This window comes from Notothenia rossii (assembly GCF_949606895.1).
Source record: "Notothenia rossii genome assembly, chromosome: 11".
Lineage (NCBI taxonomy): Eukaryota > Metazoa > Chordata > Actinopteri > Perciformes > Nototheniidae > Notothenia > Notothenia rossii.
The window spans coordinates 27,275,731-27,293,573 of record NC_136910.1 but is presented as its reverse complement, the minus strand read 5'-3'; the positions used below and the strand labels follow the sequence as shown (position 1 = coordinate 27,293,573).

Genomic DNA, 17,843 nt, shown 5'->3' with positions numbered 1-17,843 from the left:
TTAGAAATAATTTAGGTACTTTTTTTTAAATGTAGGTTTAGGGACCCATGTATTGGTTTTATTTCCACCTTAAATACAATTAAATACTAGTATTTAATCATGTGTTTAATAATGATTAGTAAGATTGTTATTGTTATTGTGGTTAAATTTGTTAAACGATTGACAGCACTACTTTTGACGTAAGAAGAAATAGCCCTACTCAGGCAATCCCGGCCTACGTTGTATGTTGTATGGCACCTAGGTAATACTTATAAAGATCAAACACAAATCCCCAATAATTGTCGTCACTTTTTAATTACATTTTTCAATCCCAACCCTAACCCTAAACCTAGAAAGTGGCGACAGATAACCAACAAGGTTCTATTAAGAACACAGCGGCAAACATAGCCCAACCACAGCTTTGAAAAACTTTTATGAAGTGTGTCTACATACATCAAATGTGGCTACTGCTGTGGAGGGGAGGTGGGTGGTGCTGCCCTCCAGCTTCTCTCTGAAGCAGTCAGCGAACGGAAGCAGGAGCCCCATGGCCAGGATCCTGGAGCAGAGCCGCTCCGCCTCCTCCGGCTCCTCCTGCTGCTGCTGCTGCAGGAACAGCTTCTCCAGGAGGGTTCGCCCTGACAGACCATGATCAAACAAACGCTATTTGCTAAAAATCCTAGCTGAATAAAAACAGGGTGTACATGCACTGTAGTAAGTTGTTACTGACAGCACATTGAACAAAAAGATTGAACTTGAAGAGTCTTTAGTTATCAAATAGTCAACCTTCGACTCTAGGTGTCACTTTGTGTTAGTTTCAGTTAAAGTTGGACTTTGGAGTTATTCTACAAACAAGGACGTATCTCATACATGGCTAAGAACTCCACTTTCTCCAGCAAAAATCTAGATTGGCAAATCATCGGTCAATCAGCTTTTCAAGGTAATGGACCCTTATATACATGACATACTCCAGTGAATGATTGTGTCTGCATATCCATTGATTCCAACTTGTTACGTTGAGCATATTGCTTTCTTCTTGCCCCTAGTAAACTATAACTGTATTGTAAGTGACATTGGTTCCTGCTCACCTGTGAAGATGTCCTGAAAGCTGCAGGTAGAAACCTGTCCACAGGAGGATCTTCTGGTGGCACAGAGGGGCTGGCTGCCTCCTCCTCTGTAGCTCAACAGATATTCCCCCAGACCAACCCCCTCCTCCTCCCTGCTCCTCAGCCTCCTCTCCAGCGCCTCCGTCCAGTCAGCAGAGCGACTCAGAGAGCCAGCGAGGCTTCGAGAGCGCTGCCGCCGGACCCGAGGACTCTCAGCCATCGTCCTGTCAACACACACACTACAGGTTAGCTTTGCTTTGGAAACAGATCACTCACAACACTTATTACAATGGGCAAACTACAATGATACAATAAAAACAGGCAAATTACAAATGTTCTTCAAATTTGGCAGTAGCCTACTTTTAGTATTGTAGCAGACTCAAAGGACATAAATAAACCCTTTTCTGTGGTTAAATTCTAGCACCCAAATAATGTGCCTTTACTGTGATGACCTTCAAATCCAACACAGTAACATTTGAACAATGTCAGTGTGTTACTATGGTAATGTAGATTGTTGAAAGGAGCAACAATATTTTTGAAATGTGAGTGTTAAGCCTGAAAATAAACGACACACCTTGTATAGTCAAAGACAGAAGTCACAACTTTTACAGTTTTTCAGACTTCATTTTATTTGGAACTCTCCGAATGCCAATGGTCTAAATCAATTTAAATATATATATACTTTTATTTATTTATGAATTTCACTCAGTAGTGCTACTTCAAAAACAATAGTAGGCATCATTCTGGCTTTAAAGGAATGCCCATCACAAGGATGCAAGTGGGCTCTAAAACTAAATGGATATGAAGGGAACCACATGCCTGAGATAAAGCCCTTTCAGAAATGGAATATGAAACCTTGCAAGGTACATGTATCTTCTATATAGTGTTGACTTTTTGTTATTCAGACATAGATTAATTTTGTGCCAATGTTCCTTACAGACATGACAGGATATTTATAGAAAGAGCTGAGTGTGGATGTGTTATTTGGCACCTGCTGTGGGTACTATGTTTGTTCTGTACCCACAAACAGGACAAACATAGGGTACAGGACCTTTAGTTATAACAGCCAGGTGCATCATCTGGACAAAGATGTGTTTGTTAACTGAATGCTAACGAAGCGTAGGCCCATCTGCATTACTAACCAAGCTGTTTATTGCTTAATGAAACCCATACCATTAGCTTTCCTTAATGTGTGACTGTTTTACTACATTTGTGTTTGAAAATGTTATTCACTTTATTATTTGGTGTTAGTTTAGCATTGTTTGACACTTACAGCAAACAGCTAGCGGGTAGTATTCTAACCTTAACCCTTACCCTCAAAATATTGCGGACTTGCTGTTGATTACATCACATTTAATTTCCCTGTTGGCTTTGGGGAGATTTATTCGCGAAACATGTGCTGCCTCTGTTATTGATGCCGATGCTCAGAGTGCCCTATTGGTTAGATTTAGATATTATAGTTTTGTGCATTTTTAATCCCTACATTATATTCACTTAGGTAATGAGATCTGGGAACTTGGTGACTATGTAGGTGGTGTTGCTTTTAATCTCTTCCTGAGCATGTAAACTACACTGGGTCAGTGTTTAAGTAAGAAGGTTGTTTGTCAACTGTGATGGATGTTTGGGTTATAACTTGATCATTTTACCAAGTTTGACCAACCTGGAGGTTCGTTGTCTGATCAGTCATCATTACACTCTGATCAGTCATCATTACACTCTGTTTTTGCAACGCAAAGTTTCCAGACCCCATCAATAACCTTTGTAATGATTCGTATGATTCTAAAACTACTAAAATAACACCATCTTGTAATAAACTTCAATTATCCTCTTTATCTAACAAATACAATACACTTTACCTGCAAATGATTAACATCACTTGTGACTGTTAAAACGCATACTGTATCAACAATTCAGAAATAATAACATTATTATAAGTGACTTCACCCCAGGTACCTGTGGAGGTGGTGGTGGGCTCTGCGCGGGGACAGGGGGCTGTGGGAGGGGGACAGGGCGGGGGAGTGTCCAGGGGAGCTGAGCTGCCTGGTGGTGGTCTTGATGTAGGAGGGGAAGATGGGAGGGTAGGGTTTCACCACAGGGGAAGGGGAGGTGGAGGAGTGAGTGGACCTGAGGAGATGTCTGGCTAATGTGGGGCTCTCCTTGGGGGGCAGCGGGGTGAAGCACACGCTGCTCTTCCTGCACTGCTGGTTGGAGGGGGGGGCAGCAGACCCCACACTCAGGCATTCCTCGAGGGACTCTGTACTGGTACCCAAGCCCAACAGACCCTCACCTTCTTCGAACACGACCCCTGAGCTCAGCACGTTTTCGGGGGGGTCTGCTGGTGGAGGGCTGAGATCCACCTCCACCCCCGGATCCATCTCCTCCTCTCCTTCACCTCCTGCTCTCTCCCCCAGGGTCTCAGCACTGTCAAATGTGAGTTCAGTGAAGCTGTTACCACTGGTTGTCATGGAGACCGGGCTGACTGTTTCCCCCCCTGTTGTAGCCATGGTGATGGTAGTGTGAGGGGGCTCCTGCACCCAATCATGCTTCTCCTTTGTGCCTGTGGTAACACAAAGAGGGGCTTCTCTCTCCCTCTGCCCCTTGCCATTTAGCTCCGGATGCTCCAGCCCCCCCTCCTCCTCCCTTCCCTCATGTCCCTCAGTGGGTGACGGGGGGTGTGGTGTCTGCTCCATGAGCTTGACAGAGCTTGACACAGTTCCCGTCTCCAGGAATGACAGGGCATCGGACCCCAGCTCTAATTCTGGAGTCAGGTCAATCACCTCTGGAGGAGTACATTTAACTCCCCCATTACTCTTCCTCCTCCCCTCTCCTCCCCTCAGACTCAGATCCTTTTCTCCCGGTCCTTGTGCATCCAAAGTAGGATAAACCCCCCCATGCTGCGGTTGGTAATGGAGCCTGATAGCCAGCTGGATGTCTGCTAGCAGATCCTCGTGGTCAGCTGCGGAGTGGAAGCTGTAGATGTCAGTGTCGGACCCTGAGCTGCCCCCCTTCGGCCCCCCATCCTCCGCGGGTGAGGTTGCTGCTGTCGAGGCTTTCCTCTGCACCTCCTGCTTCGGCTCTTCTTTCTTTTTCCCCGGTTCTGGTTTCTTTTTCTGTTCAACCTCAGTGTCCGACTGACCCAGCTCGTCTGCAGACAGGTCAGGTGTTTTGGTGTCCAGCTCCTCATGTTGGGAGAGTAAAACATCCTCCTTCGATCCCGTCACTGACGAGCACACGTCCCCTCTCCCTTTCAGGTTGCCCTTTCTCTTCCGGATGGAGAAAACAGAGGACTTGGATTCGGATTTGTTTTTCTTCTTCCCTGGTCCTGTGCCATGCATCCCCCCTCCTCCTCCACCGCTGCCTGCTCCTTTACCTCCATGCTTATTGTGTGGTTTCTTTCCCCCCTTTTTGGTGGTGTCCCCTCCTCCCTCTTTCCATCCTTCATCCAGGGAAGGGTAGCTCCCGTTACCCGATGCTGCTGCAGCTCTCTTCTGCTTCGCCTCCTGGTTACCCATGTTGATAGCAATACCGATGGCTTCCTGCCTCTCCTCTCAGGTCATGTCAGCGAGAGCCCCTCCTGCCTGGGGGAGTCTTTAGATGCTCTGGAAACCGTTGTGGCCTAATCTGTGGAAGCACGTCTGGTGGAGGTGGAGGAGCTGCTGGTGCTGATGGTGTTAAAGCTCCGTTGTGCGCCTATCTTCCTCCTTGTTTTCCTGTGACGGGACCGGCGTGGCAGTGATGTTGACGCTGATGCAGGAGAGGCATACAGCTCCCTCTTCCTCCTCCCCTTTCTCTCTTTCTGTCTTACCCTCCCCCACCTCATCCTCTCCATCTGCTGAAAGGAGTGACGTAGGCAATGCATGCTCAGTGAGGCTCGGGCAGGGAGGCAGACTGGGTGAGATGCTGGGAGACTGGGATGGGGACACAAAGCAATGCCTACGGGGGAAAAAAAGCTTGAGAGGAATAAAGATGCTGCTGGCGACTGTGACTGTGCTGTTGGAGGGGAAATAAACCCTCCTCTTGGCTGAGCTATCTCATCTGTCACTGCAGTTAAACACACACTAGCTCACTACAGCTCCCATGATTCCCTGACTACGTCCTACAACACCCATAGTGCTACAGTATGTGTGGGCAGGACTCCGGTAAAAGGACTTCTTATGCAGCTTACTGTTATTGCAGGATGCTAGCTCCTTGTCATTTTATTTTGAACAGCAATCACAGAAAAAATAATGCTTATTCATGGTTTAATAAATGTACCTGAGCAATTTTTCTATTACAACATTTGTATTTGTATTGAGGGTTTAAGTTATTGTTTAAATTGGAAAAACATATCACTATTTGCCTTTAAGCAACTTACAAAAAGTGCTGATCAATTTAGTTTACATTCAAACAGATAAAGCCTTACCATTACGTCCCTTGTTCCGGTGCTTTCCGTCACATCACATTATCAATTATCAATTATCATATAAACATGTTCAAAGGAGTACACGTTACAAGGCCGTGCGGGGGGAGCTGCCAGACCCAGATGTCCTCAAAGTCAGCGAGGCATAAAAGGACTTCTCAGCAGACATCGGATCACGGAAAAAAAAAAAAGGAATGGCTCACTACTCAACTCAACGACTAACACTCTTTCAGAGGATATGTTGGAAATGCACACATTATATATATTTTTTGCATCTACTTTCTGGATATTGTACATCTGTTCATCTGTTATATAAACTAGCATTACTTAAATATGCAGAGACTAATTGAAATGTTTAAATATGTATTTTCCCCCCCGATATAACATCAACCTATGTTTTGTAAAAGTTTATTAAATTAATCTGTAAAATGTTATCATATTGTGGATTTATTAAATTATGTATTTTCCTTTGTTATTTATGTGTGCGTTTGTTTTGAGGATATAATTCATTAGTACCTAAACATAGTATGGTATAACCAGAGTTGGGTGTACTGTAATAACATTACTTTTGTTGGTAACGGAGTAGTGTAACGCGCTACTTTTATAATTCAGTAATCACACTACAGTTAGTAACATTAACGCGTTACTTCGTTACTTACTAAAAATAAGTCATAATCACACTAACAGACAAGAGGGATTTCCGCCGTAGGTTTATATGTACGTAATCTGCGCGTCCACATCTCCACATGCAGTGCTGCATAAACATGGCTGAGTCAGCAATAACTTTCGAGTGGTGGAGGTATGCCCATTATTTTGAGTTCGTCCGAAGAATATTCAGGAATGTGACGGTGAGGTGCAAACTGTGTCCAGGCCAGAAGCTGTTATCCACTGCTGTAAACACCACGTCAAACCTCAACAAACACCTGCAAAGAACACATGCTAAGGTGAAGCTAACGCACACGCTATTTGTTGTTTGTTTATATCACGTAGTCCAGGGCTTCTCAAACTCCGGATCAAGATCCGGATCCGGACCGAACTGCAAATCAATCCGAACCGAACCCTGTGTCCCATTATTAAAAAAAAGAATAATTAAAAAAAAAAGAATTTCTGATTTTGATGTAAATTAAAGTGGACCTACAGTATTATGCTATATTGGAAACATATATTGTAGGGCCATACCTATACAAAACAGATCACCCATTGTAGCCATGCCTCATACTGCTCAAACACCTCTTTTGCAGCCCTGTTAGAGAAACGCGGATTTTGGGTCCTTAGCTTTAAACATTTTTAAAAAGGGGGCGTTATACAAGGTTGTTTTTTTTGGGACACAAGGTTCGGTCCGGATTGATTTGCAGTTCGGTCCGGATCCGGACCTTGGTCCGGAATTTGAGAAGCCCTTTTGTATAAGATTCACAAGTGGACCTTTAACAAAAAAGTTTGAGTACTCCTGACTTAGGTGGTGCGTGTCGCCATATTGACGTGACGTCCAAATGAAATACAACGGCCGCATGCGAGATGAACAGAAATAAATCAAGCCTAACGGCTTTCGCCAGGGCACGCTAAAAATGATCCAGGGTGATGTACATGGGTTTTCTACCCAGCAAAAGGTCTCTGAAAGGCGGGGAAGGTGTTACTGCAGCCCCCACTCCCTAGTCACTGCTGTCAGGGCCTCAGACTCACAGGCACACACACATGCAGAGATTCAGGAGCAGGAATCCTGGCTGCATGAGTGTTAAAAGTGCATTAAACTGTTTTAATCCGACAGCCGCTGATGTGCACGGAAGTCTGTCCGTTTCGTTAACATTTTTATAGCCAAATGGACGGAAATCCATCCGTTTCGTTAACATTTGAATAGCCAAATGGACAAGCAGGTAAAAACGGCCGAGTCGCTGCTCTCAGGGCCCCAGACTCACAGGCACACACATGTGCAGTGTTGGAGATTGAGGATGTTTAAAACCAACCTCGTCTCCGCGTGTCGTTTGGTAAGCTGGGTAAATTCGTAAAAAGGAAGGGATTAAGAAACACCAGAATGCAAGTTAAACAATAATCTTGTTTTAATGACACAAAGTAATAATACAAATACAAAGGAAGTACTTCCTGCTCTTTCTCCTGTCTTACTCTCTGGTCAGCCTGAAGAAAAAGAGAGCGAACCAAAGGAAAACACAGGCTTTCATACTAAAAACACAGGAGGAGGTGTGTGGATGTTTTCCCCCAGAGGTCATCTTATTGGGAGAGACCAACACATGGCCTGTCGCACCCAATCAGTGCGACACAGCAGAAGAAACCCGGAAACAAAAAGTCTCTTTCAGTTTGACGAAAACCAGACACCTTTTGGTGTCTGGAACGAACCTGCTCTAAACAACAAGTTTCCTTATCTTATTTCACATCTTGCAGCCAGCACACACACATCCCCTTTATGGCCCTTTGTCCCTGTGTCCATCTCCCCCCCCCCCTCAGGTTACCACACACAAGTTAAAAGTATGTTTTAAGATATAGTTGTTATAGTTGCCTAAATATACGTAATACATGTAAATTACTTTCATATCAATAATAACGAGGAACACATTACCTATGCTCTTAAGCAGTATTAGAGATGCTTTTCAAATAGTCAAACTTCACACAGGCCCAATATAGAGAACACACTCATTTGTCCTGCAACCTTTCCAGCCATTTGAGCTATTGTTCACATCCTTACTTCAAATAAAAGGTTTCACATTGCATATTTCCAGCTTCCTTTACACATACTGTTATTATTAATAAAAAGTAATCAACCACACACATCTATTTAAAACAAGTAGATTTCCCTGATAATTGACATGCTGAAAATCTTAAGAAGAATGTCCCCTCCCCCAGCTCTCTCGTCCCTGTCATAAAAGCTGCTTCCATTTCATATAGAGTAATAAAACATGTTTAAGCTAATTTCTCCACAATGTTTGTAGCCATTTAGTACCCAGACATGAAAGAATAAAAACAGAGGTATAGTTGAACAGTAATCACGCAGCACATATATTTACTGCAATGAAAACACACACATTTGCCCTAAGCATGTGTAACGCACCCTCTTCTTTTATGAGGGAAACATTCCAGAGTTTTGGAGCTATCCCCAAACAAGGATGTCCCCTGCTCACATCCCTTTCTAAACACAAAGACTTCCCCTCAATATAATGGGGAGGAAAAATATACTTTGTCCCTTCAAATTTAACACACATGAATATAAGGTGACATTAAAATGAATATACCAGATTTAACTTTCCTGCCATAACACGTTACTTTAATACTTCAAATAATTCAAATAATACTTCAGCAGAGATCCAGGAGCAGGAATCATGGGTACATGAGTGTTAAAAATCCTTTTTAGTGGGAAAACCGTGGAGAGGAGCCTGAAAATGACTCTGCAGCACCCCGGAGAAGCAGGCTGCGAGACCCCTCCCACAGAGCGCAGCCAGAGGACAGGCTGCTTCACCTCACTTTGTAACCCAGGAAAGGAGCAGGAATCCTGGGTACGTGAGTGTTAAAAGTGCATTAAACTGTTTTAATCCCACAGCCGCTGATGTGCACGGAAGTCTGTCCGTTTCGTTAACATTCTGATAGCCAAATGGACGGAAATCCGTCCGTTTCGTTAACATTTGAATAGCCAAATGGACAAGCAGGTAAAAACAGCCGAGTCGCTGCTCCAGACTATGTGCATTGTGTTAAGGAACCATATTAATGATAACATCAATAATTTAAATGCAAACATAATGATTAAAAGTCATCTTTAGGGGGAAAACTGTGGATCTGTCCGTTTCGTTAACATTCTGATAGCCAAATGGACGGAAATCCGTCTGTTTCGTTAACATTTGAATAGCCAAATGGACAAGCAGGTAAAAACAGCCGAGTCGCTGCTGACAGGGCCTCAGCAGAGTGCTGTCAGGGCCTCAGACTCACAGGCACACACACGTGCAGAGAACCAGGGCGGTGCACATGGCTTTTTTACCCAGAAATAAGTCTCTGAGAGGCGGGGAAAAGTTGTGTGGATAAAGGCAGAACGCAGCGGCAGGCAGAGCACAGCAGCAGCAGGCAGAGAGGAGCAAGCTGCGATACCACCCCCCCCCCCCCCCCCCCCCCCCCCCCCTACCAGAGCGCACCCAGAGGACAGGCTGCGTCACCTCACTTTGTAACCCAGGAAAGGAGCAGGAATCCTGGGTATGCGAGTGTTAAAAGTGCATTAAACTGTTTTAATCCGACAGCAGCTGATGCGCACGGAAGTCTGTCCGTTTTGTTAACATTTGAATGGCCAAATGGACAAGCCTGATTAAAGCATAATGCAGGACCCCAGTGAGCTCCAGACTATGTGCATTGTGTTAAGGAACCATATTAATGATAACATCAATCATTTAAATGCAAAGATAATGATTAAAAATCATTTTTAGGGGGAAAACTGTGGATCTGTCCATTTCGTTAACATTTTGATAGCCAAATGGACGGAAATCTGTCCGTTTCGTTAACATTTGAATGGCCAAATGGACAAACAGGTAAAAACAGCAGTGTCGCTGCGGTTAGGGTCTCAGACTCACAGGCACACACATATGCAGAGATCCAGGGCGGTGCACATGGCTTTTTTACCCAGGAATAGGTCTCTGAAAGGTGGAGAAAGTGTTCCTGCAGCCCCTCCATAACGGTAATAATGATTATAAATCATTTCCAGGGCAGAAAGCGGGTTTTAAAAGTGGAAAAACTACTTTAAACAGTTTGAAATGACTCTGTGGTGCTGATGGAAAGCAGGCGGAAACAAATGGATTATTTCACCCAGGAATAAGTGTTTGCAAGGCGAGGAAAGTGTTCCTGCAGCCCCGCAGCCCCTCCATCACGGTAATAATGATTAGAAATAATTCCCACTGCAGAAAGCGTTTTTTAAAAGTGAAAAAACTATTTTAAACCGTTTAAAAAGCACAAAGTGATTTGAGTGCAGTTCTCATGTGTCTCCACAGAAGGGCACATCATCCCAGGGAGCACAGTGCATTAACAGTAAAAAATACAACAAAAAAAAGGCAAATCAATAGATTTAAAGTGCAGGGAAGCTCCGCACCACACACAGGTACATTCCTAAATCCCCACCATAGTGACCACGGTGATTTAAACTAGTTTTTGCGGGGAAAAGAGTGCTAAAAATCGGATTAACTCTGCTAACAGTGTGGTAAAAGTCTGATTGTTTCAGAGACCCATAGTAATGATACGATTGACCATTTACATCCAAAATAATCCATTTAAAATGCATGTGTAGGGGGAAAAGTGCAGAGAGAAGCCTGAAAATGCCTCTCCAGGACCCCGGGGATCTCCCAGTAGCTGGAGACGAGGAGACATGGCACCGTTAAAAGCACCTCTCTGTGGCTGCTCACAGACCCCCGAAGCAGCTCCCGCATCTCTCCCTCACATGCACAATCTGCTCATGTCAGACTTCCATGAAATACACCGTTAAAAGCACCTCTCTGTGGCTGCTCACAGACCCCCGAAGCAGCTCCAGCATCTCTCCCTCACATGCACACTCTGCTCATGTCAGACTTCCATGAAATACACCGTTAAAAGCACCTCTCTGTGGCTGCTCACAGACCCCCGAAGCAGCTCCAGCATCTCTCCCTCAAATGCAAACTCTGCTCATGTCAGACTTCCATGAAATATACAGTTAAAAGCACCTCTCTGTGGCTGCTCACAGACCCCCGAAGCAGCTCCAGCATGGCTTCCTAACACGGGGAAACAGGTTTTTCACACCTCCAGGACACAGACCGCAAAAAGCACCTCTCTGTAGCACCTCACAGAGCCCCAAAGGACGGCCTAATAACCTCCAGCATCTCTCCCTCACATGGAGCCCAGGTTATTTCATACCTCCAGGAGAGGAACCGGGAAAACCACCTCTCTGTGGCCCCTCACAGAGCCCCAAACGACAGACTAATGACCTCCAGGACGTCTCCCTCACATGCGCACTTCCATAACCTTGCACACCGTGAGTCCCCGGGCCCCCGGACTTAAGCACTCCCCCACAGACTAAACCCAGATGATCACACCCTACAGAACCTCATGCCCCTGGTAACCCTAAAGGGGGTGGATTTTGCGGTGCTTTACCGTCCGCACATCGGCATCCATATTCTGCCTTATTCACGGCACCACCACCCCTCCCCCCCTGTGGAGGATATTCTCATGCTCCTGGTAACCCTTTAAATAGTCTGATACTACCAGGGCTCATCACCGCACTTTACAAGCCAGAAATAATGTTTAAATGGTCGGGGAAAGTGTTTTTAAACGTCTGGAAGAGAGTTGTAGCCTGTCATTTTACACGATATAATTTAACATGTAACCTCTCCTGGAAATGCACAGAATATGTATATTTCCAGGAGAGGTTACATGTTAAATTATATTGTGCAACATGACAGGCTATAACCCAGGAATAAGTGTTTGAAAGGCGGGGAAAAGTTGTTTAAGATAGTCTGATACCTCCAGGGCGCATCACCGCATTTTACAAGCCAGGGACAACCTCCCATCAGCAACAACAATGGAGCTAAAGGCGAGCGAGGCACTGCCCCCTGGAGCAGACACCAACTACGCAGTGTGGAAATGCTTAAACAGAATAAGATCTGGTGTTGGACGTGCAAAAGCCACTCTCGCCAAATGGGGATACCTAAATGACGGGGACGTTGTTTGTGACTGCGGCATTGAACCAAAAACTATGCAACACCTCCTGATATGCCCCCTGCTGGAGCAACCCTGCACAACATCGGACTTGGCAGAGTTTAATGAGAAGGGACAGCAATGTGTTCAGCTGTGGCTGAACCACATCTAACCAAGCCCTGTAACTGACTGCCTTGTGGACACGATAAGAAGAAGACAAGCCAGGGAAGGTGTCTGAATCATGGGTAAACATTGTTTAAATAATCTGATACCTGGCACTGTATTTGCTCCTGGGAACCTTCAAGGTTATACGAATGTTTTATTATTTATTTAATTAGCACACGATTTTTACAAAAACAGTATACAAAATATACATAATAAACATAATAAAAACATGATTAGCAGGGGCCTGGGGGCCATATTAGCCATCTAACTTGTACGGTGCACCGGGGAAAAAAGGTTGAGTCCACGGCCGCTGTCCCCTCATCAGGAGTATCAACCGGCCCTGAAGAAGAGGTATCGCTGCTCTCCGCCCCTGAGCCCTCTTCGGAGGTAGCTGACGGTGGTAGACCTCCTTCTGATGATGCTGCTGCAGCTGCTGCCACCCTGAACATGGAGCGGATCTTCAATCCCTCCTTTATTCCAGGCGTATTCGCGTAGAACCGGTCTGCAGTGCTTACGTCGTGACACATAAACCTAATGAGAATCGACCTGCTTTCTGGATATTGGTGATGCTTGATATTGTCAGCCAGGGCAGTGCACAAGATGGTGAAGGTGACGGCTGTTTCTAGCCCAGCATCAGCCCAAGCCCTCTTCAAGTGAGCGTTCAGGTTCTTGGAGGCGTGCTTCCCCGTTGTGAAAAGGAAGAATTCACTCTGAGGACCCGACAAGCCCTCTTTTATCCCCATCCACCGCATGACCCAGCTAAACTCCTTTACTGTAAGCACCATCTGTGCTTCGCCAAATGTCTTGGCAGTCTTGTGATCCTGCACGTGGATGATGTAGCCCTCAGCAGTGCCCCTTCTGTCCGCCTCAAAGACTTCCGTGTTGGTCATGTTTGCGTACACACCCGGACGGTGGCCATACAGGAGGCTCCAATGGAGGGTTAGATAGCCATATAGCAGGTACTGGGTTATTGAGGTCGGATTGCTAGCCATCAGGTCAAGGAGATCAGGGATGCGCTTCTCAGCGGCCGCCATGGCGGTGAGAAGCTCCGCCTGGCTCGGCAGACGATCCAGCTTGTTCCTCTTCACCTTAAACTGGTGGACAGTGACAGACTTTTTCAAGTCGTTCATTTTGGCTGTCACCTCTCTGATGATGTGGGTCATATCAGATTGGGTGAGCCTGCAACCCCGGAGCTTTGACGCAGACAAGTACCTCAGGAAATGGTTCACAGTCTTCAGGAACAACAGCAATGTTTTGACTGCCCGGCCCGACTTTGAAATATACTCGCTCCAGCCACGGACCCTCTTTGTGTCTTTTAGAAACAACCAGTCTGACAGCCGGTTAACACCATGGGCCATGAATACTAGGAAGTTCTTTATCCGGCTGACATTGCTGACAATTCTCTTTCCGTTTTACTGTCGGTGCGACACCCTCACAATGACCTCTGTATGTCTGAATGTACGTCTCCATGCTTTTAGGCAACGTGATTTCACGCATGGTATTCCCCCGTCCCTTCCCAGTGGACCAGTGATTTGGGGGAGAGGGCCAGTCTTTAGCCAGATTAGCTTTGAGCTTATTGGAGACAGACGCACGGGTCTTCTGGCATACAGGGGTCTCACTACCGGAGGCTTCTGCGGACCACATGACAGTCTTCACCGGGGTCTTGAGAGGGGTATTGCTGCCGGAGGATTCTGGGGACCGCATCACAGACTTGGCCGGGGCCTTGAGAGGGGTCTCACTACCGGAGGCTTCTGCGGACCGCATGACAGTCTTCACCGGGGTCTTGAGAGGGGTATTGCTGCCGGAGGCTTCTGGGGACCGCATCACAGACTTGGCCGGGGCCTTGAGAGGGGTCTCACTACCGGAGGCTTCTGCGGACCGCATGACAGTCTTCAAACGGGGTCTTGAGAGGGGTATTGCTGCCGGAGGCTACTGTGTTCATGCCGGGGGTACTTGAGATTGCCAGGCCCTTAAATCGTATACATTCTTCGTCTTCCTCAAGCACAGCGGCAGTGGCACTCTGCTTCCTGGGTTTTAGCCCCTCTTTCAGCTTGGAGCGCAGGGTCTTCACCTCATCAATGAGGTTATCCTTCTGAGCCCTCAATGCCATATTTTCCAGCCTCACCTGCCTGCAGTCTTCTTTGTCACACTCGGTATGTGGGGAGAAGGATGGAGGGTGCACCGGGTATTCCTCCTCATTGTCTATATCCAATGATGTAGCCATTCCAATGATGGGATTAGTCTCTCGGAGGTCATGGAGCAACTGCAGGGCCACACTATGCTTCAGCCTTGCCATGACCTGATGTGCGTCATCTCGGGAGAACTCAGGGTGTTCACGAGTTACATGACGTTGTAGTCTCTTCCCAGCATACGAACACCCTGTGATGGGACAGGGTTTGGTCCGAAAATTTATTCTGCCACTGGCCATTTTAAGAATGATGCCTCTTTCCTCCAGGTTCCGCACTGCATGTTTGTGCTTAAGGTGCTTATTCAAAGCCAGATAGCAGAGTCTGCACACCGGGCATTCGGACAACATCCTTCCTAAAACACACACAATGAATTGTATTTAAATGGTTTTCTGTTTCTCCGTTTATATGCGTTAGCTAACCGGTGATTGCAACCATGGGTCCGATTCTTCAATGCAGGGAACACGGACCAAGGGGAGGACTTGGGTTACCACCTGGTTAAAATGGTCCCACCTCCGCACCAACGTGGGGCTGGTGATGGGTCCGATACATTGATTGTTATTTGTTTCATGGTTCTGTCACAAGCTCACAAGACAGTTTTGGGTACGAAAACGTGGGGAAAAAAGTACCTCCGGGCGCTCCATCCTGCTCCGGCCTTCGCCGCAGCGGGGGGAGGAGGCATTGACCCCCTCGCACCTGCCACCGGAGGAGGCAGGGGAGTCAGGTACCCGGAGGCGCACGGTGGACGGCCAGGGCGAGGCCGCCACACCGCACTGGAGTCAGAGTTCCGAGTTTTTCGAGCCAGGTCCTGGTGAAACGCAGTACGGAGCACCTGGCTGGAGCCTCCAGCAGACCCCCCCGCGTGGTTTCCTCATCCCTCGGAAGAGGCGGAGAGGTGGGTGTTTTTCATCTGCTGGCGGACTACCGGGGAGAACGTGCTGCTCGGGAGCCAGGCTCAGAGTTAGTGGCAGTGAGAGCCCGTGCACCTGCCTTTTACAGTAGGCACGCGCTGGTATCGGGGTGGGGAGAGAAGGTAGAAGCAGAGGCTGCAGAAACAGCCAGAGCCTTCCCCTCTAACACACCCCTCATTCGGTACACAAGCACTGGGCAGAGTCCCCTGTCAACTCTCCTTATATCCCTCTGGAGACCAGTTGGGACATGGCAGCATCCCATTTCTCCTGGTACACCATATCGTTAAATGAGCTCAGTAATGTACTGCACAACATCACATGGGTAAATGAGCTACGTAATGCCCTGCAAAATCACATTTGGTTTATTTCCAAAAAGCCTGGAAAAAACACATATATCCGTCATGTCCTGTAAAATATAATTCTTTGTTTATTTCCATCCTTCAGGCAAATACACATATCTTTGTCCGCTCTAGGAGCAGAGTCGAACCCGCAGTTTGGAGGAACCAACCGCCAAGCACCGGAACCTGGACCCGGGGAGGAGGCCCTCCGATGGCGGGTCAAATTTGCTGATACAGCAGCTGGCTGGACACTAGCCGTAGAGGAACACCCGGGCGGGACCAGGCATATCCCTCTTTGCAGACAAGCATATATGCGCTCCGGCATTTGCCGCACTTGAGTCATGGTGCTCAGAGTTAGTGAGCTACCCGGAGGCGCATGGTGGACGGCCAGGGCAAGGCCGTCACACCGCACTTGATTCATGGTGCTCAGAGTTAGTGAACTACCCAGAGGCGCACGGTGGACATACGCGGGGTTGGTGAGCACGGCGCGGAGCACCCGTCAGGAGCCTCCAGCAGGTGTAAGCTGCTGGCGGACTGTTGGGGAGAACGCGAGGTGCACCCGGCAGGAGCCTCCAAGTCTGCTGGTGGACTGTCGGGGAGCACGGTACGGTACACCCGGCAGGAGCCTCCAGGTCTGCTGGCGGACTGTCGGGGAGCACGGTACGGTACACCCGGCAGGAGCCTCCAGGTCTGCTGGCGGACTGTCGGGGAGCACTGTACGGAGCACCCGGCAGGAGCCTCCAGGTCTGCTGGCGGACTGTTGGGGAGCACCTCGCGTTCTGAGAACGCTTGATGCACCCGGCAGGAGCATCCAGGTCTGCTGGTGGACTGTCTGCTGGTGGACTGTCTGGGAGAACGCTTGGTGCACCCGGCAGGAGCCTCCAGGTCTGCTGGCGGACTGTCGGGGAAAATGCGCTGCAATACATGGTACACGGACCAGGGGAGGTATAGGGTTACCACTTGCTTAAATGGTCCCACCTCCGCGGGGCTGGTGATAATAATAATAATAATAATGCATTTATTTTATAAGGCGCCTTTCAAGGCACTCAAGGTCGCCGTACAACAAGGTTAAAAACAATTTTTACAAACATAGTTAAAAGCAAAACACAGTTTAAAAACATGATGGCAGTGTATTGAAGCATCGGACCCAATTGCTTCAATACACTGTCACAAAAGAGGAACACCCGGGCGGGACCAGGCATTTTCCTCTTTGCAGACAAGCATATGTGTTTGTTATGCAGGATCAAACAGGTAGCCTGTGATGAAGTAGGGTCGACCCTATATCATGTGAAGCCACCAAGCCGTGGCCCCTGAGGGAACCGGTGCCCGGAGCAAGGCCAATTGCTGAATGCCGCAGCCGACTAAGGCCGCTATGCAACAGTGGAGGATTAGAGAAACAGGTGTTTGCCTGAGACTCCGCGGCGAAGTGGGGAGGTGGGACTTCCACCCCGCTGCGGCACCCGTGGTGTGACCCCTGAGTCAGACGGTTCGTCTTGGAAACGCTTCATATCGGTCGGCCCGGGAGGTAAGAGACACGCAGGGTAACGGACACGCAGGGTAACGGACATGCAGCACACGCAGCACACGGAGGAGGCAGGGGAGTCAGGTACCCGGAGGCGCACGGCCGCCACATCGCACTGGAGTCAGGGTTTCAAGTTTTTCGAGTCAGGTCCCGGTGAAACGCAGGACTCCAGCAGGAGCCTCCAGCAGACCCCCCCGACGGTTCCCTCGTCCCTCCCGGCCATCAGAGTCGAACCCGCAGTTCGGAGGAACCGACCGCCAGAGCACCGGCACGAGGCCGGGCCGGCGGAGGCCCTCTGATGGCGGGTCGCGTTTGCCATTCGATCAGAAGTGAGAAATCAGTTGGGACAAAAAACATTGGGTCCGATGCTTCAATGCATGGTACACGGAAGTAAGAGCTTGCTTTTTGGAGAACCGTAAAAAAGAAAAGTGTTAAAATGTATCCAAAAATAGTGTCTCATAATGCGGTTAGAGTCCCCTGACAACCCACCTTGCATTCCTCCACTGTCACAAAAGTAAGAGTTTACTTGCGGACTTAAATGGTCCCACCCCGCCACACCGCACTTGAGTCATGGTGCTCAGAGTTAGTGGCAGTGTAT

The 17,843-nt window shown here is 47.7% G+C and overlaps 1 protein-coding gene across 1 annotated transcript in view; it reads right to left on the bottom strand.

Moving 5' to 3' along the window:
• The window catches only part of fmn2b (formin 2b), a 40,564-nt gene extending 35,253 nt beyond the window's left edge, over window positions 1-5,311 (bottom strand). The window contains exons 1-3 of the mRNA XM_079657944.1: window positions 3,036-5,311; window positions 1,065-1,306; window positions 433-614 (exon numbers count right to left, since the gene is read on the bottom strand). Coding sequence (XP_079514070.1) covers window positions 433-614; window positions 1,065-1,306; window positions 3,036-4,594 — 1,983 coding nt within the window. The 5' untranslated portion in view covers window positions 4,595-5,311. The remainder of the gene's footprint in view (window positions 1-432; window positions 615-1,064; window positions 1,307-3,035) is intronic.
• Between the last annotated feature and the right edge of the window lie 12,532 nt (window positions 5,312-17,843).